The sequence below is a fragment of the Mirounga leonina genome, unplaced genomic scaffold, assembly GCF_011800145.1.
Source record: "Mirounga leonina isolate KUSES-001 unplaced genomic scaffold, KU_Mleo_1.0 Mir_150, whole genome shotgun sequence".
NCBI lineage: Eukaryota > Metazoa > Chordata > Mammalia > Carnivora > Phocidae > Mirounga > Mirounga leonina.
In genome coordinates, this window is record NW_023270374.1 from 22235891 (window position 1) to 22262111 (window position 26221).

The window sequence follows — 26221 nt, forward strand, 5'->3', positions numbered from 1 at the left end:
GAGACGCGGACAGGCAGGGACAGTGAGGAGGGGGACGGAGTACGGGAAGAGAGAATAAAAAACAGACCTGGGGTCGTGGCAACTGGTGCAGGTACTGACGGTCAATCTGTCTCCTCCTGGTCACTCACTGACCCGCAGTGTGACCTTGCCCTATCCTGACACCTTGTCCTAGGCCACCTTTGCCTTGTACACCAGACAGGGGGCCGCTGATGCCCTCTGGCTCTGGCTGGGCAGGAGAGAGCTGGGAATCTGCCACGAGCCCATGGCCTGGCACCACCCGCTGGCAGGGGCAGGGCGCCCAAAGCCTGGGAAGCCCACGGACTCCAGTCTCTGCCCTCGCTGCTGGCAAGCCCAGGGCCTCAGAACAGGCCTCTCTACCCCTGTGCCCATTGTCCCAGGCCTGACTCCCGGGCTGGGGGTTACCCGGTTCTCCTGGCGAGTGCCCGAGAGGCAGAGCTTCAGCCAGACGGCGGCCCGACCCTCCCTGTGCAGGGAGGAATCCAGAGCCCACAGAGGGCCGGGGCTCAGGGTGGAGCTGGTGGCCAGGTGTGTGACAGGCACACGGAGGAGGCCCCCAGAGGCAGCCGGCCACCCCAAGATACCAGAAGCCACTACCAGCAGCATGCAGCCAAGAACACCCCCAATGGGTCTGCATTCCAGCACGGGCCACTGGAGGCACTGGAAATGCCACTGGGGGAGAGCACAGGCGCTGGTTCCCCTCTTAGCCCACCATCACTTGGGCCAAGAACATCACCGCACCCGCTCAGCACCTGCCCTCCCTGGGCCTCCATCCCATCATCCGCAAAGTGGGGGTACCGGCGTCCACCCCCCAGGACCGTCCTGAGCACTAGGACACAATAGGACATAAGCGCCGGCCTCGTAGGGGCTGGGTAAATTTGAGTTTCTGTTCCCGTTATTATCACAGATACAACATTTATATACTTGATTGTCATGTTTCCCCCCAACCAGGATGTGGCATCCACAAGGAACTGTTTCCAAGCCCCTGCCTGGAACTGTCTGGCACGCTCCGGGCCCTCAATAACTACGCGCTCAATGAACGCACTCATGAATGAAGGAGGGACTGCATTTGCTCCTGGGCAAAGCCCCTCTCTGAGTCTTTGCTCATCTGTCGAGTGGAGCTGCCACAGGCATATCCAGGAGATGGCGCGAGCTGGGAGCCCGGGACCGCGCCTGGCACCCCCCCCCCCCGGCACACGGAATAGATGTCAGTTATTATTATCCTTATCAATAACGTGGCGCAGGGGCGTGAGTCAGCAGCTGGTGAGGGGAGCGGCGCGAGCAGGAGATGGTTGCAGAACCAGGCGTGCAACGTGTTGGAGCAGGGCTATTCTTGGGGTGCAGCCGGAGGCCTGTAATCACACCCCGGGCAGGCGACAATAAAATCTGGAGTTGGGGAGGGCTGGCCCCCCCCCTTTTTTTTTAGCTCCTCTTGAGCTCTCTCCACCACTGCAGCCAGATTTAGGAGGCTTAATTAATTAGCTAGTGTTTATAAAGCGTTTGAAGAATTTTAAAAGTGCGACGTAAGTGCCAAATATTATTTTAATCTGTGTATATGTGTGTTTTTTCCAGCAGAGAGGTTCCTTTTCCCTTGCTTGCTTTGCTTCTCTTTTTCTCGGCAGGTTCTGTTCTAGGAACCAGGCTTGTTAAAAATCACTGCTGCGGTTTTGGGCCTGGGGTCATCATGCTGGCATCGCAAACAAAACCATTTCCTGCTCTCTCCCTGCCCTCCCTGGCAAGGGAGAGCCACGGTCCAGGGGCCTGAACCATCTCCGGGTGAGTAGGGCGGCTGGGCAGGCATTCTCGCACGCTGCTGGTGGGAGTGGAAATTGGAACATCCTCTTGGGAAGGCAGTTTGGCAGGATGTACCAAAGGTGTGAAAGCTGTCCACCAGCCTTTGCGGGGCTGTTCTGCAAGGACACAACCCCAAACAGGGCGTGGGGTTCCCACATGATGATCTTGAAAAAGCTGGAGAAAAAACCCGGGCGGCCCGTGAGAGGCGATGGCTAAGTGAATTACGGCCTATCCCCTACGTGGACTTACACGGAGGCCTAAAGAGCCACCACCACGAAAACTGGTAATCTGGACATTTTTTGCAGGGCATAATTATAAATGATTTTGTGATTATGCAAATAAAACCTGTTCATTGCAAAGCATTTAGAGAAAATGAAAAAGTATAAAAACACAACAATAATCTCCTAGTTTACCATCAAAGGTAACTGCAATCCACATTTTGATGTCGTTAAAATATGATTGAGTAAAAACAATGTAAAATCATACTCAGATAACTAAGAATATGAGCAAACATTTTGCTTCGTTCACTCAGGTGTTCTTAAAAAATAACAAACTGGAAATGTCCTAATGTCCAAGAGAAGGAGACTGATTGATCCCGTGATGGTGACCCCACACGAGGACTGAGTCTACAGCCATTAAAAATGATGGTGTAGAATGACAATTATCAACACAAAAATGTATTATGAGATCAGTTACCGAGTGGCACATTCAGTGTGATCTCAGACTGCTAAGTTAAAAAAAAAAAAAAGTGCATATTAAAGATTAGCAGTGGTTAATTCTGTAATAGATTTGCAAGGGATTTTGTTTTTATGTTTTCTGTTTGCATGACTTGCACAATAAAAAAATAAAAACTGTGCTTTCGGTATGATTATGACTTTGTAAAATAAAATAAAACTATATTTAAATAAACAACAGCAAGGTATTATATATACAAGGCTATAAAACGCAACTGTCTCTGGGTCATGAATCTAACTAAAACTGAGGGGTTTTTCCTTCTATTTGGGGTATTTTTCAGATTTCCTAAACTGGATGACTATTAAATATTTATAGTATTCTATTTCATAATAAGAAAAATCTCTACATCTAATACCTATGTTACATATTATGTTTACTGTTTAAATAAGCCTCCCCTCCAGGAACCTTGTCTGTTTTGTTCACTGCTGCTTTCCCCCAGCTCCTGACACGGTGCTCAGCACAGACTCAACACTCGAGAAACTGTCTGCAGATACTGACTGACCACTGGAATGTCTCGAGAAAAAGATCTAGCGTGACAAACACCATGATGCTGAGGTGCGCCAGGTCTGGGAAATGAGGCCGGGGGTTGGCCCGTTTTCTTTTTCACTCTAGAGTAAACAATATATTAAAATCTTGTGTCTTCAGTGAACATTTACTCCTTTGGGAACAAAATTAAAGTCATGAAATAAAACCTGCGAGTAAGTTCCCTAACAGAAGCAGTCAGCGCAGCGGGTGGTGACGGCCCCCTGGACTTGTTGCGAGACAGCCTGGAGGCCACCCTCAGATTTCCACAAACTCAAGGAGCCCAGGGGCCTGGGAGGCCATGGCCAGAGCTCTGGCCGTGCCGGGGCCTCAGGACCCCGCGAAGGCGCAGCTCACACCCAGTCCCCGCAGCAGGGGCGCTCAGCGGCCCCTCCCCGGGCCACCGTCGCTCCCGGCCCTCCTCGCGGGGGGCTGCTGGTTTAGGACCCCCCCCACACACACCTTGTCAGGGGCTGCCTTTGGTGTCTTCTGGGTTATGACTTAAGGGTTGTGTGTGACAGCGTGCAATGCAGGAGTGTGGATGAGCATGCACACAGGAGTGAAGGAGCAGACGCAGGGGTATGCACATATGGGCAGGCGAGTGCAAGAGTGTTGCTCAAGAGCGTGCGGGCAGGGGAGCTCAGGAGTGGGCTGTGCACGGGCGTGTGCATGCATGTGTAGAGAGTGTGCGGGGGTGATGGCGTACACGCGAGTGTGAATGTGAGTGTGTGCACGGCAGGGGACCACTGTCGGCATAACACCCGTGTGTCCACACGCCCGGCTGTGACGGCGTCTGGCACGCACGGGTTTCTACACACAAGGGTGGTGAGAGAAGGGGCGGGACATTCCTCTGCCATCAGCTGCTGGTGGGCGAGGCCCAGGGCACCTGCCTTCTACGTGCTTAGGTGGTCAAGAGGCCAGCTCTAAACTCTGGACCCCACGCCCCGAGGCAGGGAGCACACAGCCCCTGGGGCCGATCCATGGGGGGCTGCCTGGGTGGAGGGCTCGTGGACCCTGCGGTTCCCAAGAGGGGGGCTCAGGGCTCGACGCAAGTGTGCGGGGGTTCCGACAGCCACAGTGAGACACTGACTTTCTCTGCAGGGGGCCTGGTGCATCTGTGCCCTCTCGAACCCCACGCCAATGCCAGCCCCGGTCCTCGAAGCTACAGGACATGAAGCTGAGTACGACGGGTCCCGGCCCTTGTGGGACCGAGTCCCTGACACAAGGCACTGACCACCTGGAGGGAGATCAGTGAGTGAAGAGGGGCTTGGGGACCGGGCCCTGGGAGAGGGGTGGGATGTGGGAAGACCTACTGGAGGTGGTGGCCCCTGAGCTGGGTCATGAAGGCTGACAGAGGCTGGGGAGACGGGAAGGCATCTCAGGAAAGGGGGACCACAGGAGCAAAGGTGCAGAGGAGGAAAGGGCTCTGCACAATCCAGGCACCAGGGCGGAGTCCTTGGGACATGCTTGTGGGCCATGAGCAAGCTGGGCTGGGGTTAACCTGGGACTGGGCTTCGGGGCATCTGCACAGGAGGCCAGCATTGGTCCTGCCGGACAGACCCATCGTGCTGCGGTAGAAACTACCAGCTGCATCAGAACCAGCGCAAATGGGGATGCACATGGCCTTGCAAATCAAACAGGGGTACTCTCTCCTCCACCCCCACTCCAGGCAACTCTGGGAACTGGGCACTGTGCCATATCCTTGCAGGGAGCGGGCAGACCCCGGCAGCCCCCTCCATGCAGCAGGGAAACTCCTGAGGGGCCAACAGTCCAGAGCTTGGGCTCTGGGGCCAGAAGACCCCTATGTCTCATCCCCTCTGAGCCTCCACTTTCTCGAACCTGTAAACAAGGGGGTCCAACAGTCTCTCTCCCCAAGGTCAGATGTGAGTGGTCAGAAGAACTGGACTGAGGACTGTCCCCCTCCCCACCCTGCCCCACAGCCCATCGACGAGCAGATCTTGCCAGCCCTACTGCTAGGATCTGGCCAGACTCTGATCTCTTCTAGCCACCTGACCGCACCACCGTCCCTGACCTGCATCTTCACCTCGGCTTCCAAGCTGGCCCTCTTGCCTCCGCCTCATTTCTCTACAATACACGCTCTCCTTGCAGCCAGAGGTGCCTCTAAAACCTAAGCCAGATAACATCTTCCTTTGCTCAAAACCTCCTGCAGCCTTCACTGCACTCTGAGTGAGACCCAGAACCCTTCTGGTGGCTGCCAGGGCACCACAGCTTGCTCGCAATCATGCCAGAGTCTCTAAGCACCTCAGGCCCTTTGCACTTGCCACTGCCTCTGCGTCGTACTCTCATCCCCTAGATATCTACACTCTGGCTCCTTCACCTCCTTCAGGCCTATCTGAAAGGCCTTCCCTGGCCACTCTGTATAAACACTACCCCCTTCATGGCCCTTGCTGTTTTATTTTCCTACATATCACCCACCAAGCGACATATCACATAGGTATTTGTCAGTTTCATTAGCGCCATCTGCCTACCCTAGATTTACATCTAAACGCCCTGAGAGCAGACACTTAGTTCTGTTCCCTGCAGGATCCTCCAGCTTTATGTCAGTGCCTGGTATTCACTGAATGTATGTTCGGGTTTAGATCTTAACTCTGCCACTTACGAGACTCCAGGAAATGTCTTAACCCCTCCGGACTTGTGGTTTCCCATCTGTAGAATGGGGAGGATGATAATAACACTAGGGCTGTTTAGAATGAAACAGGCTAACGAGTGTGAAGAGCTCAGTCTGGTGCCTGGCAGAGAGGAAGCACGTAAAGCCGGACAGCCGTGACCATGCAGCAGACATTTAAGAATGGAAGGGATGACGATGATCACAATTTTAAGATCGAGAAGCTAAGGATTCTCTCTGAAGCAAAACCAGCTCTGCCCGACATATGCACGAGACCACTCATCGCGGCACCTGTGAGCAGGCTGAGCTGACTGCAGACTAGGAGGCCCGGAGGTGAGGCGGCTCAAAGGCCCCAGTGAGTGTTCGCAGGGTGTAAGAGGGACCTGGAGGTGATGAAGCCATGCCTGCAATGTGGCCCTGTTTGCAAAGCAGCAGGGAAGGAACTATCAGTACGTGTGCTATAAACACGCTCTGTGTCTAGCAGGCCTAGGCAGCCCTGCTGACGTGGGGAGAACAGACAGGGGACACCACCCCACCATCCACTGTACTTGGTGCCTCGACGACCTAAGGACCTTCTTCTCACCTTCCCATTTTGCAGATGGAGAAACTGAGGCCCAAAGGTGGGGGCTGGACAGGCTGAGAACCCAGGGGAGTTCTTCCAACCGCAGGCCCCATTGTTCCTCTAGGGACAGGCCCGGTGCTCCCATGGGTCCCACGTGTGCATGAGGTCACACAACAGGGAGCCGTCACTAAACTGAGCCCGGCGAGTATTCCTCGGTGAGGAAGTTGTAACCCTGAGAGGCAGAGCAGGGGCAGAGGCAAGGCTCAAACAGACATCTGCTCCCGGAGCTGGTGCGCGATCGCTTCTCCCTGTGACGATGGGGTCCCCTCCAGCTCAGGCTTCTGGATTCTCAGGCTGCCAAGGACGCACACACATTTTCCCAGCCGAGATAAAGGCCCCCTTAAAAGCGACCCGCATTTATTTAACGGCATTTGCCAAGGCTCCAGCACACTCTGCTGCCGACAGCAGACAGTCTCTGGATGAGATTTTCCCCCAAGCTGACACCATTCACTGATGCCTTTTATAGCGCTCCTTGCAGCTCACAAAGCACTTTCCACAGCTCCTCATTCCCTTTAACCCTCAACAGTCCCCGCGCGAGAGGAAACAGGCAGAGGTTCCATTTTGCAGATGGAGAAAGTGAGGCCCAGAACAGGGAAAGGCACTTGCTCCGGAGCACATGCTTACAGACTAAGAGGCACATGTTGGATTCGAACTCAGGAACGGGCCCCAGAGCGGGCGCCCATTTCACTGCCACCCCTGCTGGAGAAGGGGGCCTGGGCTGTCAGCAAGACAAAGGGTGGGGAGGGCATCTGGGTTGGAGCATCGGAGCTGGTAGGGGCCCGCGGGAGGGCAACCAAAGTGAGCCTCCGCTTCGCAGAAAGAGCAGTTGAGGCTGCGTTTCAGGTCTCCCCGCCAGTGAAGGCTGGGACGGGGGTCCCACCTGCTCTTTCCAGCCCCAAACCAGGACACGATGACCATGCAACCATAACAGTAATAGTAACCACGGCTGGACAGCATCACGCCCCGCCAGTACCAGGAGCACGGCGGGCCCCGGTGAACCGCCACAGGGACCCAGCAAGACAGGGCTCCCGTTTCCCAGAGGACAAGACTGAAGCTCAGGGTCACGGGGCTGCCGAGGAACCCGACTCCACCTGCATTGTCACCCGCTGCGCCGGGCGGCCTCGCACAATGAATGAATCTTTGGGAGCGGCTGACCTGGGCTGGGCCCTCCCAACCAAACCCCGCCGAGAGACTGGAGCACTAATTGCATCACGTTTCATGGTTTGCCAGCTCGTTCATCACGGTGTCTACACTGGGGCAAGCCGTTTCGGATAGCCAGAATTTTCAGTACCAATTCTGGGGTCTCTTGGCTACCTCCCTCCACCCAGGGTGGCCCTGCTATCTGTGTACTTCTTGACGTTTTAGGGATCACTATGACAGCAAGATGGGCGGGGATTTGTGCCGTGGCCACGGCCCCAGCCACAGAAGTGGGACTGTGTAGTAGTGAGGGCAGGACTGTGCTCTCAGGCCAGGGTTACTGCCTGTGTGACCTGAGGGCTCTGAGCCTTCTCCTGAAAATGGAGCTCTTACTACCCACCTGTTCCTTCATTCAGCCATATGTATTAGCCTGCCTACTGCTGCCAGCCCTGGTGCTCAGGCCCCAGGAGGCCCAGCAATGAGTAAGATGGACACAGTCCCTACCCTCATGTAGCTTACATCCTAGCGGGGGACACAAGGCTGAAAGAATGACACAAATATAGAAATGGCTAGGAGTGCTCAAAAACAAATTTGTTGTCACGATTGAGAATAACAAGGGGGACCCGCTTTCAGAATGGCGTGGCTGGGAAAGGCCCCGCTGATGAGGCGAGATTACTGCTGAAACCTGAAGGAAGCAAGAGCCAGGGAAGGTGTTCCAGCAGGAGAGAAGAGCACATGCAAAGGCCCTGAGGCAGGAAAGAGGCTAGTGCATAAGAGGGCCAGAAAGAAGGCTGCTGTGGCCAAAGCCCACAGAGGAAGGAGAGGGTGATATGAGATGAGGGTCAGACAGAGAGACATGGTCCAGAAAATGCCATGCCCCGTGGATCACGGTATGAAGTTTTATTTTATTCTAAGGGCAGTGGGAACCACTGAAAAGTTTGGAGCAGGAACAAAGAGGATTTGATTCAGTGAGCTGCTCTGGATGATTAGATGGGAGGAGGTGCAGGAAAGCAGTGACGAGGATGCTGCAGCCCTTAGGGCCTGGGCTCAAATCCTAGCTCTGCACTTATAAGCTGTGTGACCTTGGGCAAGTCACTGCACCTCTCCGAATCTCGATTTCTTCATCTGTCCAATAGGTATAATAATAGTTCCCATATCACAGAACTGTGGTGAGAATTTAATGAGGCGATGCACAGAGTAATAATTCTATCACAAGGTCCGACATGTTCAATGTCAAGGTGCTCAGTGAGCCAGACCGTATTTTGTCCGGCCCTGACCTCTCCCTATTGCCACACTACCCGTCTCCCTTCACTCCAGCCTCACTGGCCTCCTTGCTATTCCTGGAGCAAAGAAAACTCATTCCAGCCTCAGGGCCCTTGCACTTGCTATTCCTTCTATGTGGCTCGCTCTCCTGATATTCCCATGGCTGCTCCTTCGGTGTTATTCAGGCCTCCACTCCTCACAGAGGCCCTCCCTCTGTCCCCACTCGACCTTCTATTCCCTCGTCCTGCTTTACTTTCTTTATAGCACCTGTCTCCACCTGATGCAATATTTACCTGGGTCTATTTGTCTTCCTCACTAGAACGTCAGCTCCATGAGAACAGGTGTTTTTGTCCATCCATGGTCGTATCCCCAACCAACTAGAATCACCCTGGCACATAGTAGATGCTCAAAACTTTTGTTGGACCAATATTTATAATTAAAATGATAATAACAAGAATAGCAAAGTGGTTAAGAGTAAACCGAGGCTGGGATCTGGCTTTACCTCTCAGTGGCTACGTGGCCGTGGGAGGACCCCGACTTGGTTTTCGGGAGCCTCAGTTTCCCTATCCGTGAAATGCGGATGGAGGACACCCATGCTTGTTGGCACATTGTGAGCGTCAGACCACGGAGCACATCGAGGGATGCACGTCAGACTAGTGATGGCTGAAGTGACACCTGATGCCTAGCATTTGTTTTCCAAAACTCCCCCAAACCCTCCACTCCCAGTAAATTGGGGGGCAGGCAAAGCAAGAGTGACAGATCAGTGTGGAAGCCAGGGGTCGCCCCACCATTCCTGCTCATTTTTGTGTATGTTTGAAATCTTCCAAAATAAAAAGGTAAGGAAGGAGAGCACGGATTCGAGGCTCAGCTCGTCTGTAGCCCACAGCGCACTCTTTCCTTCCACGGAGACTTCCATTTCTGGGGGACATGGTCTGTCGGCAATGGAGCCGGGCCTGGGAGCCCACCCCTCTGGCCAGCTCTCCAGGCAGAGGCTCCCCACTCGCTCGCTCCTGGCTCCCCGGCTCCCCCCTGATGCCCTGGGCTCCTGGCGCCAATCTGCGGCCATCTCACCCCCTGCGACCCCAAATGGATGTGCCAGGAAACCTCACAGACACAAAGAGCCCATCTGTATCACGGCCTGACTTCCACCTCAGCTGTTTTGCACCCCTCTGGACGGATGGCCTGGCCAGACACCTGGCGGGGAAAATCCATTTTGCGGAGGGCTCCGTCTGAAGACCTGCCCCAGCAACGCCCAAGGGAACAGGAAAGCAGTTTCAGCTGTGAAAATAGATGCTTCCTTCGCCAGTATGGGACGGAAACCCATCTTGGGAACACCGGCCACCTCTGACTCCTGGGAGGATACACTGATTGACAGAAATACGAGAGGAGCTACAAGAGAGCAGGATGCCAGCCGCCCCTTCCCCCAGGCCTCTGTTTCCCCACCTGTCAAACAAGGCTAAGCCATGTCTACCTAATAGCCTGCGCTCCGCAGTCAGGCTGATCTGGGCTGTCATCCCGACTCTGCCACTTATTGCGGCCTTGGGTAAGTTGCTCCACCTCTCTGAGCCCAGTCTCCTCATTGGTCCAGTGGATCCGATAACTGCACACCACCTAACGGCGAGTACCACCGGGGTCCTACAGGCCAAGTGCTCAGCCCAGTAAGTGGCTGGAAACAATCGTTCCCATTATTATTACTTTAGTATTTTTCCATGGAATTCGGGAACCTGTCAGATTTCTGGCTTTAACGATGGAAACTTCCAGCACAGCCAGTTTTAAAAAGCCTTGGCCTGGAAGAGAGGGCGCTTGGCGTCCCACCCCGGCCTTGCAGTGGATCTGCTGTGTGAGCCCACGAGTGCCAGGCTCTCTCTCACAGTGGGGCACAGCAAGGCGCTCGGTGAGACCCCCAACGGCTCTCCCAGGCTTCCTCTCTGGCTCTCCGGGTCTGGGAACACACAATTCTAAACCTGTGGATCCGGACAGAGACACCTAGAGGCAGCCTGCATCCACAGCCTCAGTCCCAGGAACAGACGATTAAATCCCACTAGCCTGGGGTTCCGCTCGAGTTGTCCAGCCCCCAGGGGCCCCAAAGCTACAGGGAAAAACCCCAAACGGAATAGCATGCACTCCCATCTGGGAGCTTTTGCTATTTTGTGCCCACTGGGTGCAAGAGACTGTGCCAGGTACTTTACAAAAGCCAGCCCCACTTTGGTGGAGGAGGAACTCCAAAGAGAACAAAGCGAAGGTGGCTGCGAGGCTGGCTGGCACGTGCCAAGGGCTCGCTCCACGCCGGGTACAGGCGCAAGCATCACATGTGTATGAGTGGACTTGATCCTTGAAACAGAGTAGCTGATGTCATCTCTGTCTTACAGAGGAGGGAACTGAGACACACACCGAGGGCAGGAGATTGCCCCAGACTCGGTGGAGCTGGGATTCACAATCCGCCCCCCCCCCTCCCGCCCACCACCACGCTAAGCCGGCCTGTGACTTAGCGCAGGGTGGGGCTGGGGCTGGGGGGAGGGATCCAGAACCACCACGCCCACCAGGTGCTAATCACGTTTGCATATGGTGAGAAAACAAGGAGAGAGCAACAAGTAGCCTCGGTCAGGGGCGGAGACAATCCTGGGGGTGGGGACAGTTCAGAGGAGGAGGAGCTCCCTCGGATTAAACTGAAGGAGGAATAGGTTTGGGCACATGAAGATAAGGAGGTACAGGGAAGGGCGGCTCTGCTGGTGGGAACAGCATAAGCAAAGGCACAGAGATGAAAAGGGTTGAGCTGAGGGCATGGATGGGTACAAAAGCGTTTCCCAAACTGGGTCAGGCCGCATGTTCACAAGCGTTACACAAGCCAAACGCCTCGTGTTCATATGTTTGCGGAACGCTGGAGTAAACAGGGTCCAATGTGGGATTCTACAACTCCGGGGCTTCTCAGGTCTTAGGTGCTCACGCAGCCGAGGGGCTAGGCAAGCTCTGGTCGACAGGGAGGAAGCCCGCGCTTCTTGCAACATCTCAGGTCAGCTCTTGGGAAAACATGTGGCTGAGAGTAAGCCCTGTCAGGGAGGAAGCCCGCCCATGCAGCTGTACTTTTCTTTTCTTTTTAAATGTTTTTGGAGAAAACTTGGACCCACTCAACAGTTTAGAGCCGGGGAGGGACATGATCTGCGTTGTGTTGACAGGCCAGAAATCTGAGCACATTTATAAAGAGGGAGAGGGGGGAGAACCTTCCATCAGTCCAAGACTCTACAAATAAGAAAATAACCTGTCGCACGGAGCCATTGGAAGCAGCGAGCGAGTGTGTGTGGGCTCCGTACAACAGTTTTAGACTCCCTTCCTCTCAAACACCCCCTCTCCATCTGTTGCAAAGGGCACCGGGAAGATGCAAGGAGGAATATTCCAGCTCTGGGGGCCTCCAGAGCTCGGCAGCCCAGATGGGGGGCTCTGGTGGAAGCCACATCACTCCCGTGAGCTGTCACTTGGGAGGGGCCTCTAGTGTTTCCATCTTCAGTGTGCCTTCCGAGAAGCAACCATGACTCAGGGAAGGGCTTCTGCCCCAGAAGGAACTCTTGACAAACCTCCGTCTGAGCCTGGAGGGGGCTCCTCTCACTCCCTCCAGCCTGGACTAAGTCAGGAAATTTCTTCCCTCAGAGGCTGGATTCAAAATCCCAGCCCTCTTCCACTTATTCCTTAGACAAGTTACTTCTCCAGTTTGGGACTCGATTTTCCTCATCTGCAAAATGGGGATAATAGCCACCTCATGTTTGCTTTGCTGATTAATGAGATGACACAGGGAGGCCCTTAGTGCACAGTCTGGGGTGCAGTTAACTTTCAAAGACATGGGTTCTCCTTCTCTCCACATGTGGCTCACATTAGGACTTCAAATGTGCCAAATGACTACAAATACAGGAATGAATCACACCATGGGTCTCCAGGGAATTGGTAAAGGAATACTTCATGGCCAGAAAGTACCCAGAGAACACCATGGCTTTAAAAGAAACTTCCAACAGCTTGAGCCCATCGGGGCCAAAGTGCCCTCCACCCTCTTTGTCCTCTTGAGAAAGAGGAAGTGAGATTAACTTCACCAGTTAGGAAAGTACACAGGAGCCACCAGCATGTCCCCCTCTACCAAAGGGTCAGAAGGTCCCTAGAGAGCCCAGCTGGCCCCGAACGCCTGAACCCCAACTTGGCCTGGCCTCCTCCAGGCCAGAGTGAGGAGCCAGCGGGAGCTCACCAAGGTCTGCCCAGTGGGGGCCCCGGAGGCCCATGACCTCGGTGGGGCCAAGCAAGGAGCCTGCAGTTTCAATGCCAGGGGCTGAGGGCTATTCCGCAGTCGGGGTGCCCAGGTGCCCCCGGGCCCCTTGCCCTGCTCCCAGCCTCGAATCTCCCTCAGTGAGGTTGTTTTAGGAAACAGGCCTCACGTTGGCTCCAAGAACACAGGTTGGTGACTTCACTGGCATCTTTTTAGAATTTCCCTTTGGCAGCATTTGTGCTAAAGGCAATCTTTAGAAACGTCTTCTCCTGCCTTCCCCAACCCAGATAACTCACATGACCAGCCCCCTGCAAACAGCAATCATGTGGAGCCCCAGCAATCATGTGACACCTCCCAGGCTGATGGTCTCAGAAAGATGTTAGTAGTCATTCAATCTAACGCCGCCTTCCTAAGCCTGACATTTGAGTTTCTCACTCGAACAAATCTATTTTCTTGGAAAATTGGACAACTGCCTCCTTCTACCTTCCTGCCCTTCTGTCCTGCCTCTCTTCTGCTTTGTCATAAACTCCATCCTGGGAGCAGCTGAGGGAGGGGGGCCCCGAAGCCCCATCCTGCAGCCAGACCAGGTGAACCCATGCCAGGGTCCAGAGTGTGACCGGGAGTCCGGAGGACACAGAGTGAAGAATGCTGGCAGGCTTCAGCTGTGAAGGCGACACCCCACCCCTGCCCCACCGTCCTCAGCCAAGAAATGTATTCTCACCTCCTAAGATTTATTTATTTCAAAGTTAATCTTGGCCCCTCTGCTGCTCCCACTTTTTCAGGCTATTGATGCTGAATGGATTGGAACGGAAGTTTTATGGCCTAATCTTTACCATTTTATAGATTGTTTTTATAGGCAAAAAGGGAAGATTTGCTCACAAGAAGGGTGTCAGTGTTCCCAGCCAGCACCCCAGGAAAGGCAGGCTGCCCATCCAAACACTTGTTAATCAGCGTTGCCGGTCATTTGCCAGAAACTGAACCACAGCGTCCTGGTTGGAGAAGGGTCTGGAATAGACATTTAGAAATTAACTTGGGCCCAGTTCCCCGTTTCAGGAAAATGAAGTACTTGTGAGAGACACTTGTGCATTTCCAGGCCAGATCCAGGAAGGACGTGGGGCAGGAACTAGGACTTTTGCAGGGTGTAAATGGCTGGCTCAGGCAGGAAGGAGCAGATCAGATCGGAGATGCCACTCACCAGGCAGACATGAAATGTATCAGTGCTTATTTCTGCCCAGCCAGGACCCAAATGTAATGGGAAGACCCAGGGTGGGGTGGGGGATGCCTACGTAGATTCCTGGGGTTCTGGGGAAACTGCAGGGCAGAGAGAAGCTGTTGTCCACCCCCACTTCTCCCTCCACCCACTCTTTGCTAGTTCTCCCTTCCTCACTGCTATCAGATGGTTACCAGTCTCTAGGCAAATGCAAAAGGCGGGGGGGGGGGGGGGGGGGGGGGTGGAGAGTGGGTACTGAGCTCATCTTTACCTTCCTCCTTGAGGAGGGTAGCGCAGACCCCTCTGCCTACAACACAGCTTCAAGGAGCCAAAAAACAAGATTCCCCATTCTTCTCCCCCACCCCAACTCCTTTAAAGCCCTTACCCAGCCGCCTGTGCCCTCCCAGGAGACCCATGGTTTTGCAAAACCCCTTTAAGAAGCAGGACTCCTGAGTGGTGACCTCACCCCTTGGCGAACACACACGGTAGCCTTCAGAGCCCGCCTGCTGGAGACAGCCAGGTGTTTGATGTAGGCCAACAAAAAGACATGCTCAGAGCCACAGGTAACGGCCCCACAGAGCACCTGAACTGCAGGGAGCTGCCTGGAAGCCCAGGGAAGGCAGGCAGGAGGAAGTGGGGGAGCCGGGAGAACAGCAAGGAGCAGACCATCCAGCAAGAGGCTCTGGCAAGCACAGGGACAATCCACCCGTGCTTTCGTGCTTTCGCATCAGGATCTGTTGATCACAGCAGCTCAGCCCAGAGTTACTGCGGCCTCCCTTCCTCTCTCTCTCCCATACACACACCAACACCGTGTTGCTTGGGCACCAGGGGGAGAGCTCATTCTTCCCTAATTGCAACAGCCTGTTTCTGTTCCCTTCCAGGCAGTACCTGGGGGACCTCTGCCCCGACCCCCTCCTCTCAGACCCTGAAGTCAGACGTGCGAAAAGCATAAGTCCAGGGAAAGAGCTTCTAGAGAAGCCAGGGGCACCTAGCTCTGAAAGCTGCTGACAGCCTTCCTCCCCCATCAGATTGGGCAGGGCCTGGGTGGACCAACTCATCTGGGTATGTCCCAGTGCCCAGCACAGTGCCCAGCACAATGCCCACACAGTCAGAGTCAACGGAGAGAGGGAGAGTGGGTCCTATCCATGGCTGTGTGACCTTGGGCAAGTGGCTGGCCCTCTCTGGGCCTCAGTTTCTGCATCTGTAACCCCGGTTACAGACGTGTCTCCCCTTACTACTGCTGGACATTAGCCCAGTGGCTCCCAGTGGCGCTCTGACAGGCCTGGGCCCGCAGCTGGGGGGACGGCAGCGGCGGGGGGCAGGGGTGCTTACCCGTCCAGGCGCAGGACGCGGCGAGCAGCAGGCAGAGCAGCGGCCCGAGGCGGCCAGGGGCCGGGCCGGCGGGCTCCATGGGCCGCGGCTGCGGAGCGAGGAGGGAGAGCGGCGGTGAGTGCGCGCTCGGGCGGGCGCAGGTTGGAGCGGGGAAATGACTAAGGCTCCCCCCTCCTCCCCCCCCCCACCTCCCCTCCCGGCCGGGCTTCCCTCCCCCCCCACCTCCCCGGAACAGGCGCCTGGAGCGGCTTAGGAGCCGCCGTTACCGCCGCGATTTTCGGAGGAACCCCCCCGCCAACCCCGAGAGATCGAGAGACGGAGAGGGAGAGAGACCCCAAGCGCGAGAGAAATAAAGCCAGGGAACGGCCAGGGAGAGGCGGCAGGAGAGAGAAACAGACCCGAGGGAGCCAGGCGGAGAGCCAGGGACACGGAGAGGCGAGAGAGGGGGAGAGGGGAAGAGGGGGAGAGAGAAAGAGGGAGAGAGAGCGAGGGAGAGAGCGAGCGGGAGAGGAGTGAGCGAGGCAGCGCGCAGATCGCGGCCGCCAGCGCGGGAGAGAGGAGGACCGCGCGCGCAGGGGCGAGGGGCAGCCCGCCGAGCCCCGCCGAGCCCCGCCGCGCCGCCCCCGCCGCTGCCCACCTGCCCCGCCCGGGCTCCTCGCGGCGCCGGCGGCTCGGCTCGGCTCGCTCCGGGCCCGCAGTCCCGGCCGCTGCCCCCGCCCTCCCGGTAGCCCGGCCCCCCTCTCGCCTGCCCTCCCCGCCTCCCTCCTTCCAGCCCGCCCGGGGAGGCTGCGGGGCTCGGGCCCGCCAGCCCCGTGTCGCCCGCCAGCCGCGCGCCCGGGGGGGGGGGGGGGCAGGGGGGGAGGCGGAGGGCTGCGTCGCCCCCTCGCCCGCGCGGCGGGCCCAGCTCCCCCGCCGAGCCCCGCGGCTTCAGCCCGGGGGAGCGGCCCCGCGATCCCCGCCGCCGGCGCGCCCCGCGAGCGCCCGGGACCGGACGGGCCGCCGGCTGCAACAATGTGCCAGTTCGCGCGCCCGCGCCGCTCCCTCCCCGCTCCCCTGTCCCCTGTCCCCGGTCCCCGGCCCCCAGCTCCGCTCCGCCCGCCCGCCGCGCTCGGACCTGCGCCGCCGGCGAGGGCTGGGAGGCAGTGGGAGCGCCGCCGGGGCTGCCCAGAGGCCGGGGCCCCCGCTCCACTTTGCGCAAACTTGTTTTTCTAAGGTCAGCGCCGCGAGCTGGCTACATCGTCCTCTTAAGGTGGACTGGGGAAGTTGCGGCCGGCTTCCTTCCCCCGGCCTCCGGACTCGGGGCCGCGGTTAGTCCGGGCTTCCCGCCGGCTGGCGAGCGGCTGCAGGCGGCACGGGAGAGGGGGTGGAGGGGGGGACGGGGCGGGGGTGTCTGCCTTCTGTCCCTCCCGGAGTGGCCCTGCCCCTGGGCCCCAAAGCTGAAGGCCCCTCTGGCGGGGGTGGGGGGGGTGGACGCGCGCGCCCGAGGGGCCCGGTTCTTTCAGAGCTGGGCCGAGGTGAAGGAAAAGCAGGAAGTAAGTGAATGTAGGGGGAAGGGGGAGAGGAAGGAGAGAGTGATGGTACAAAAATAGCGTGTGTGTAGGAAGGACTTCAGTACTGCCTGGAAAAGAGGCGCAGGGAAGCAGGGAGGAGAGGGAGCGAGAAGGGGGGGTTATGGCCGAGAAACCAGAGGGGAAGGGTCCGGGCATCCCCCGGGGGCAGCGGGCTCTCGGCAAGGTGCCTCTGTGTCAGGCAGGGGCGATTCAAGGGGTGCAGAAGGCCCAGGCAGGGGTGCGGGGAAGAGGTGGGGCTTGAAGGCCTGGCCTCCCAGAAAATGACAGGCAGGGGGGAAGATGAGGGCAAAGGAGAGCAGGGGCAAGGGGCTTTGAGACAGAGGACAGAGCCTCCTGATGAAACCACTCTCCCCGCCGCTCAGTCTCTGTCACTCTTTTTCCTTGAAGGAAAGCTGTGTCCCCAACAGCAGCCAGATCAGTGATAGGGAATGGGAATGCCCTGGTCACCTGGCAAAGGGAGGTACCAGACAGTAGGCGGCAGAGGAGTCCAAGACCCTCTGCTAACTGGAGGGATTGGGGCTTGGAAATAAGCTATAACCAATTTTGCTTCACAAGGCCTATAGGAGGGTATGAATGAAGCAAGGTGGAGGAAGGGCCAGCCCTGTAAATACAGAGGGAGTTGAGGCCCAGAGAGGGAGTGGACTTGCCTAAGGCCACACAGCAAGGCCTGGGGTAAAAACAAGATTTTAATCCCTGATTTCCAGGCTGAAGACCTTTGCAAGGGACCCCACCCTCGACCCCACCCCAGCCTCCCTGTCAATGCCGGGTCCTGGAGTTGTGCTAAGACAGGGAGGCAGGCCAGGTACACCTGTTGAGAGCATGGACCAGGCTCCCTGGGTTCTAATCCTGCCACCCATCTCTTCTGATTGTAGACTTGAGAAAATACCTTACCATTTATGTGCCCCAGCTTCCTCACCTGCCATTAATGAGGCTAACGGGAGGATCAACCTAAAAAGGCTGGTGCGAGGATTAGATGAATGCATATTTGCACAGCACTTCAAAAAGTGCCTAGCATCTACCAAGTGCTACTCGGCATTTTGATAAGTAAGTAAACTGCTTGACAATGGTCCTTGGGAGCCCACAGGGTTCTAAGCAGTATATGAAGTGCAGGGGGATTTTCTTTTCTTTGGGTGTGGGAGGTACAGCAGTGGCCTACACCAGGTCCCTGTCCACAAGGAATTTACATGCTAGTGGGGAGACAGATAAGTAGACAAGTAGAAATAATTCGTGAACAACAGAAGACTGAGAGTAGAGAGTGAGAAGTGAGGGCTCATTCAGATAAGCACAGGGCTTTCCTGAGATGCTGGGAGCTGAGAGCCAGATGAGACAACAAGGTGAAGATTTGCCATCCCAGGAGGAGGGAGCAGCACATATAAAGGCCCTGGGGCCAGCCTGGCCAGAGAGGAATAAGCAAAGATGGGGGATGCTGGTCCAGCCCCGGGGCCTTGCAGACCTTAGTAAAAACCCTGCATGTATCCTACAGCTAGGAAATCATGGGAGGGTATTGAGCAGGGAAGCGCCATGGTCTGTTTTATGTGTTTTAAAAGGCCACTCTGGTGGCGACTGGAGGGTGGGCTTGAGGGAGGGGAGCATGGAATCAGGACACCAATGAGGAGGTGGTTTTGGGGTCCTCCTCATATCTGAGGTAGGCAGTAGGAAGTCTCCGACTCTGCAGGCCACATCTGGCCATGACCAGCTGAGGCTCCTGGGAAAATCCATCACCCGAATCCTTCTGGGGTGCAAGGAGAGGGCAAGAACTGCTGCTGAAGGTCAGAGACGAGGCCGTCTCCTGGCCTGGGCTTCCAGAAGGCTCTGCCATTCACCGTTCCCCAGCACATACACACACAGACCTGCCCAGGATTAGGAAGCCTCGGATTAGGGAGGATAATAATTGAACCACCTGCTATTTATATCCCGCACCTTTGGCAAAGGCGGCCAGCAGGGCTGCCCCGGGGGTGGGGGTGGGGTGGGGAGGCTTCATCCTCCCTTCTGCCCCAGGAGGGGGTCTGGCCCAGTTCTCCTGGTCCAGCCACCACAGAAAAATCGCCCTTCACTGTCAGGGCTGGGCGGTCATTGAGACCAATAGGCAGCTGGGTATGCTGAGATTGGGGGACGGTTTGCCCGAGGTCACACAGAGAGATTACGGCAGTTAATTGAGGTGAATCAGCAACCTCCAGAGGAGATGTCCTGGGTTGCTCTGGATAAAAATCGAACCGCCCTTCATTCATGCACTCAACAATATTATTAAGCACCTACCATGTGCCAGGCACTGTGCTAGGCCCTGGGGATACAGCAGTGGGAGAAAAAAAAGCCAAACAAAAACCCTTGTCTGCAAGGAGCTGACAGTTGCTAGCAGGGGCAAACAGCTCAGCGAGTAAGGTGGGGGTAAGGCTACAGGGGAAAATAAGCAGGGAAGGGGCCCAGGAGTGCCCATGAGGGGAGACGGGTCAGGGAAGGCCTCTGAGGACGTGATATTTGAGGGAAGACTGTAAGATTTGAGAAGGGAAGCCAGAGGCAGCCTCATCCCTCTCTGGAAACTCGGGAGGTGGATTTCAGGCACCTGGGAGTGGTGCCTGCTCTGCTTTTCTCCGTCACTCCCCACGGGCATCCTGTCTGCAATCCCTGGCTCTACCTTCCCATCACATCCAGAACCAAACCACTTCTCAGTGCCTCCGCCTGGGCACCTTCTTGCCACCCTCCGCCCCCCTTCTCCCCTCCATTCTCCACTCAGCAGCCAGAGGGATCCTTTTTGGAAGTCAGGTGACATCCTATCCCTGTTGTCCATGGTCCGCTGGAAAGAAGACTCCAAGGAGCATGGGGTGGTGGTGGGGAATCAGGGGCTTCGAAGCCAAGACTTTGCCAATTTGACTGGTGTGACTTGGGGAAACTTTTTTTTTTTTTGGTGAGCCTCAGTCTCTCCATCTGTGAAATGGGAATAACGAGGCCCACGCTGACATGAGGGGTCATAGTCTCATGGTGGGAGTGAATCTGGAGTTTGTCTCTGCGGGTGCCCGGGACGCCCTGCGTGTGTGTGCCAGCTCCCTCCATGTGCGTCATGTGTCATCTCACTGAGGCCCCAGCAACAGCACTGTGTCCCTAGAGGCGGAAAGCAACCGGGACAGTGTCACTCCACCGACCGGGGCATGCCAGAACCTGCAGGGACCCAGCTCCTTCCTGGAACGCTGGGCTGGTGTCAGCAGGTAGGCCTGCCAGGCTGCCTTTGTACGGGGCCCGTCAGGAGACTGCGCTCCAACCACCTTATTTTCAGGGCAACAGGAACCATTTGGAGTGAGAGGCCTCCGCTGGGGAGCCAGGAAAATAAAAATAAAAATAGGGAGGACTCCAGGGCAGCCTGGCCCCAGGAACCGACTGCCCGGGAGAGAGGAGCTCCTGGTGAGCGGGCGAGCAAGCGTGGTGGGGGCAGGCAGTCGGAGTGTCCTTACCGCACCTGCTCTGCTCCCTGACCTGTGCGGGGCTGTGGCCAAGGCTCCCAGCAGCCATTTCATTTTATTTTTTTATTTTTTAAAGATTTTATTTCTTTATTTGTGAGAGAGAGAGAGAGAGCACAAGCAGGCGGAGCGGCAGGCCCAGGGAAAGGGGAAGCAGGCTCCCCGCCAAGCAGGGAGCCCAATGCAGGGCTCGATCCCAGGACCCTGGGATCATGACCTGAGCCAAAGGCAGACGCTTGACGACTGAGCCACCCAGGCGCCCCCAGGCAGCCATTTCATAGCCCCGGAACCCAGCTCACAGGGATGGAGTGACTTGCAGCTAGGGAGTGGCAGGGCCTGTTAAGATTCGAACTCAGTGCTCTGGATGGTAACTGGTCCCCTTTGTCCAGAAGCTACTCTGCCTTACAGGCATGTTCTTGTGACATATTCAGACCACACCGAGGAGGGGTTCGGACGGTGCCTTCTTTTTACAGACAGAAAAGCCGCCTTAGAGAGGTCTCTGCTCACAGATCACCTGGCCAGACCACCCTGTTGAGTCACCTCTCCAAACCCCAAAGCACTCTACCCCCTTCCTAGCTTTATTTTGTCTTCCCGGCACACAGCATGACCTGCCAGGGGTTGGGGTCTTTATGGCGTTTTGTCCATCTCCTTGACGAGCCACAGGTCAGCCCAGCCGAGTGGGCTCAGTGCCTTGCTCTGGAGGCACATCCTGTGTGGCTCAGACTCACCATGGGGCAAACTACTTCGACGATCTGTGCCTCACTTGCCCCAACTGGGGATTAATAGAAGCATACCTAAAACGTCTCTTGCAAGGGATAAGTTAATATAGGAGAAGATATTGCTGATTGCTGTTGTTTTCTCTTCCTTCTGCAACCCCAGGGCCTCCAACAGTAAACAGTAGGTTGTCAGTAAATATGTATTCAGTTAAAAAATGTGACCTGCCCAAGATGGCGGGGTAAGAAATCGGCAGAGCCTGGATCTGGGGGGTTTCTTTGAACCTGTGCTTCAAAGTGCCCCACTCATAATCACCTCTCCGCAGCACCCCACTTTTCCACCATAGCTGCACGGGAATCAGAACTGTGGTTTTCCTGGTGAGCAGGTATCGTCGTCATCCGAAGGATTGTTCATACGTGGATCCCAGGGCTCCAGCCCCAGAGTTTCTGATTCAGTGGGTCTTAGGTAAGGCCTGAGAATTTGCATTTCCAACAAGGTCCCAGGCGATGCTGGTGCTGCGGTCCGGGGACCACTGAGCCCAGTCCCAGCATTCCCGTTGATGGGTCCTGTCTACCTTTCTGTTTCCTGTCCTCCCTGCCCAGGGGAAAGCAGAGAGGGCAACAGCATGGCTCAGAGATTGCAGCCAGTGCCCTGGAGCTGAGGGGCTGTGACAGATCACGGAGCCAGGGCCTGGGGGAGCCATGCTGTAATTAGTGCTTTCTAAGGGAAGTCAGCAACTAAGTATCTTGGCAGGCAAGCAGGCAGGCAGCTCGCCTGAGCTCCTTAGGGGTGGGACCAGGCTGTCAGGCCCTAAACACTGTTCTTAGGCTCTGGGGCTCTGGCTGTGCCAGGAGCTGAGCCCAGCTGTGTGGAGCCAAGCCTCCCCAAACACCTCTGGGTGGGAGTGCCCTGCAGGCTGGTGATGCAACAGCTGGCGTCAGGACAGAGAGCTGATTGCTTTGGCGCTCACCGAGAGACCTGAGTCAAGTACGGACTCTGCCCGATAATCATACAAATATAGCTAAAGTGTAGGAGCACCTACTGAGCCCCAGGCTTGAAGAACTTCAGCAGATTCTCTCATGCTCTTCACTCACATGACCACGATTCTTATCCCCATTTCACAGATGAGAAAACTGAGCCATAGGGAGGTTAAGGGTAAGCTCGTGAGCTACAGCATTAGACTCTGAATCCAGGAGTTCTCATTCCCCAGCCCCTGCTCCCAACCCCGGCATGTTCTGGCTTCTACTTTGCTGAGAGCCCTGGGGCCCCACGATGCTGCTATCTCAGGGTCTCCCTCACCGCCGCAGGGCTGGCTCCGTGATTTCCAGGCCCCTCTATGGTGCCTAGCCCCGGGCCTGTTGGCACACGAGCATCTGAATGATGAATGAAATAATGAATGAAGAGAGGCGTCACTCTTCCCAGTGGTGATGGGACAGTATAGATCAGGCTGGGATGTGCGTTCAACTCCAGGCTCCGGCCGGCACCAGCTGTGTGATCTGGGTGCCTCCCAGCCTCAGTGTCCTTATCTGGTAACAGGTTGAGGGCAGGATTAATAGATAGAAAGGGCAGGCGTGTGTATGAAAGAAAGAGAGATAGAAAGTGGGAGGAACGGCCTCGGAGACCCGTGTTTGGTGCCAGATTCTGTCCCGACTTCTCCATCTCAGCTCTGCTCATGCGCTTGCTCAGATGTCCTCCTCAAGCCGCCTCTCTCTCTTCCTCCCCGCTCACAGTCTTACCGCTGCATCCTCTTGGCTCTACCTTTGAAATAGACTCAGAATCTGACCCCTCCTTACCGCCTGTGTCACCCTCTGGCCCCATCACCTCCTGCTCTCACCTGGATTCGAGCAGTTACCTCCTCCCTGGTTTCCTGCTTGCTCTCCGGCCTCCCCATCTTGTGCCGCCTTCAGTCCGAACATCGCAGTAGCCTTCCCTGTCCCTGTCACTTGCAGTAAAACCCAGGACTCAGTGTGGCCCCCAGGGCCCTGCATGATCTCACCCACGACCCCTTCTCTTGCCCTGGCTCACTCCACTCCAGCCATGCTCATCTCCTCCGCATTCCTCGAACATGCTCAGCAGGTACCCACCTCAGGGCCTTTGCACTTGCTGCTCCCCCGGGCCCAGAACCCCCTCTCCCCAGCTAGCTACCTGGCTCGCTCCGTCTTTTCCTTTGGGTCTCTACTCACATGTCCCCGCTACGAAGAAGCCTGTCCCAACCACTCTATGAGTGTCCCCTCATTTCTTATGCCCTTACCCTACTTTCTTTTTCTTGATAGCATGTAAGTATTTTATACTCCTTGGTTGCTCTGCCTTTCCCCCATCTCAAATTTGAGCTCCATGCAGGGTCTTTGTGTCTGTTTCTCCAGTGTCTGGAGCTGTGCCCCCACGGAGCAGGGCCTCAATAAACAACGTAGACAGAGTGAAAGAGGGCACCGGGCAGCCAGCAGCTCTGCCCACGAGGCACTGGTTGTTCGACCGAGGGGCGTGGGCTCTTCTGCCCCGACAGCCCTGCTTGGCCTGGGATTCCTCGAGGAACAGATGTCCTCACTGAACTTGGGTTTCCTTCCCAGGCAGGGAGGCCAGGACTCCAGTTGGCCTCATTCCTGTTCTCGAGAGGAAGTATCTGTCCCTGGGCAGGAACTGGCCTGGCTCTCAGGGAAAGCCAGGGCGACACACACCACTTTCTCCGCTCAGCTTCTGTGGTCTCGGGGCAGCAGGTGGCCATGCCAGCCTCCACATTGCCGCTGCCTCTGGAGCAAGGATGAAGGTGGGATGGGAGGGCCCCCCCCCCTGCCCCCCAGAGCTCGGTAAGTCACGGGAGCCTCACAGCCATGCAGGGTGAAGGCTGGGCTTGGAAGCAGGCCTCACCTGGCCAGAGTTGGCTCCTTTCACGCCTTCCCACTTGTATAACTGAGCAAACAGAGGCTCCATGAGGGACAGAGACCACCTGGGTGATACAGGGTGAGATCATGAACCAGACCCTTTGGTACCAAATCCCTTACATGTCTTCTTTATCCCCAACGCCACTCTTCCTCCCTGTCCCACTCCCAGGTGCCTGAAATCCGCCTCCCGAGTTTCCTCTCTGAGTGTCTTCCCCTGTCCAGCCAAGAAAGTAGTAGCCATCCCTCTGGAGCAGGGGATACTGAGGCACAGAGAGAGAGACAGGCCAAATTCAGCAATGCTAGCCTGAGTTGGCGTCCCTAGGCTTTCCTCTCCCCAGCTTCAAGCAAATAACTGGGTTTAGTCACTAGGTACTGCCAGGGTTTGGGCAGAAGGGTGGCCCATATTTAAGACCCCCTGTGTTCTGGTCAGTCTCAGACGGAAGAAATTACCAGAGAGAATCAGGAGCGGCTGGGGCGGGGTTGGGGGAGAGGAAGAACATGGTGGAGAAGCGGGGGGGCTTCCAGCCTGGCGAACGCTGCCCCTCGCTGAGCGGGCCTGGGGGCCAGGGCCAGGGCCTTGGGGCAAGCGTCAGGGTGGCCCCAGGAAGCCAGACCTGAGTTGCAAGTTCTCGGGCCTCACCACAGACCCCAGGTCCTCACAGCACTGCTGGGCCAGTGGGGCCCCTTGAGCGGGAGGATGGCTGGGCCATCCTTCAGTCACAGAGCGGGACTGAGCACCTGCCGCGGGCTGGGGGCCTTCCCGTTGGAGCGGGAGCGGGAAGGTGAGCGCAGGGCTGAAATACACCCTGGACTCTGTAGGTAGTGATAGCTGCTGAGGAGAAGCGTGGCCGGGAGTGTCTTGCTCCAGGAATAGAGTTTCCAGAAGGAAGTGAGAAGGAGAACCACACCCGAATATGGGCAATAGGAACAGCCTTTTGGCTTTGATTTAGAGCAAGATGGGGCCCAGGAGCGACAGGGAAAGCAGCGCAGACAGATTCCTGGAAACCACCTCAGATTTTCTGGGACTCTCTACGACTCCAGAACTGAGCCAACGCTGGAGAGGAGGAAACCCTCGGAATGACCAAGGCGGGGCTTGCTTGCCTTCGTCGAGGTGAGATGGGATCACAGACCAGATGAATTTAATGTAACCCAGGGCTTCTCAAACTTTAACCTTGTTAAATGCGGATTCTGACTCAGCAGGTCCGGGGTGGGGCCCGAGATTCTACCATTTCTAACAAACTCCCAGGTGAGGCCCAAGCGGCTGGTCCTCGGACTGCACTTTGAGTAGCAAGGTTACGTGTCTTGCCCAGGTGTCCTGCTGGTCTGGGAATCCTGCCCGCTGCCCAGGTTCAAGCCCAAATCCATTTGAGGCCCTTGCCCCATTTTACAGCCTCTTCCTCCCAGCCTAAGGGCCTCACACTCGCCACCATTTGTACAAGAACCAAATGGATCTTTCCCCCACCCCACGCAAACCCCACCCCTCCACTGCTTGATGCCCAGGCTTCCCTGGGAAGCAGTAGGCTTCAGAGCCAGGCTGCCTGGGTCCAGATTGCAGGCCTGCCAGCTACAGGGGGCGTGACTTTGGGTAAGAGACTTCGCCTCTCTGTGCTTCAGTTTCTCATCTGTAAAAAGGAAAAAAAAACAACACACACACAACATGATAGCCTCTTTACAGGGTGATTCTGAAGATTCAAAGAAATAATATATATCAAAAGTCTAGCACACAGGAGGCACGCAGTAAATGTTCTGTCACTTTCCCACCAGTCCCTACCTGTCCTTTCAGGTAGGGATCTATGTGTTTTCATCTCATTATTTCAAGTTTTTCTATTTTTGTGTCTGTGTGTCTATGAAGTATCTAACGTATTATCCAAAAAGGATACAAACATTTATAAATAAACATACAGGGGGGTGTATGTTTAAAATGTTTTTACTGAAAAATAAAATAAAATGTTTTTGCTGATAAGGAATATGATAAAAATGTTGGAGATCACTATTTTGAAACCCAGTGGAATTGATAGAAACAGAGAATATTAGAGCTGGAAGGGATTTTAAAGGCCTTCAGTTCCCCCCCAGCACTCCTTCTCCCATCTGATGTATAAACCTCTC

General features: G+C 56.0%; 1 protein-coding gene across 3 annotated transcripts in view; it reads right to left on the reverse strand.

Annotated features, from left to right (window-relative positions):
- Positions 1–16709, reverse strand: part of SIRPA (signal regulatory protein alpha) — a 43071-nt gene extending 26362 nt beyond the window's left edge. The window contains exons 1-2 of one of the 3 annotated variants that reach the window (XM_035006023.1): positions 16617–16709; positions 15503–15590 (exon numbers count right to left, since the gene is read on the reverse strand). In XM_035006023.1, coding sequence (XP_034861914.1) covers positions 15503–15581 — 79 coding nt within the window. In that variant the 5' untranslated portion in view covers positions 15582–15590; positions 16617–16709. Of the gene's footprint in view, positions 1–15502; positions 15663–16139; positions 16158–16616 lie in introns of those variants that run through there. The other 2 variants (XM_035006024.1, XM_035006025.1) reach the window with 2 other exon arrangements.
- Positions 16710–26221: the final 9512 nt, after the last annotated feature.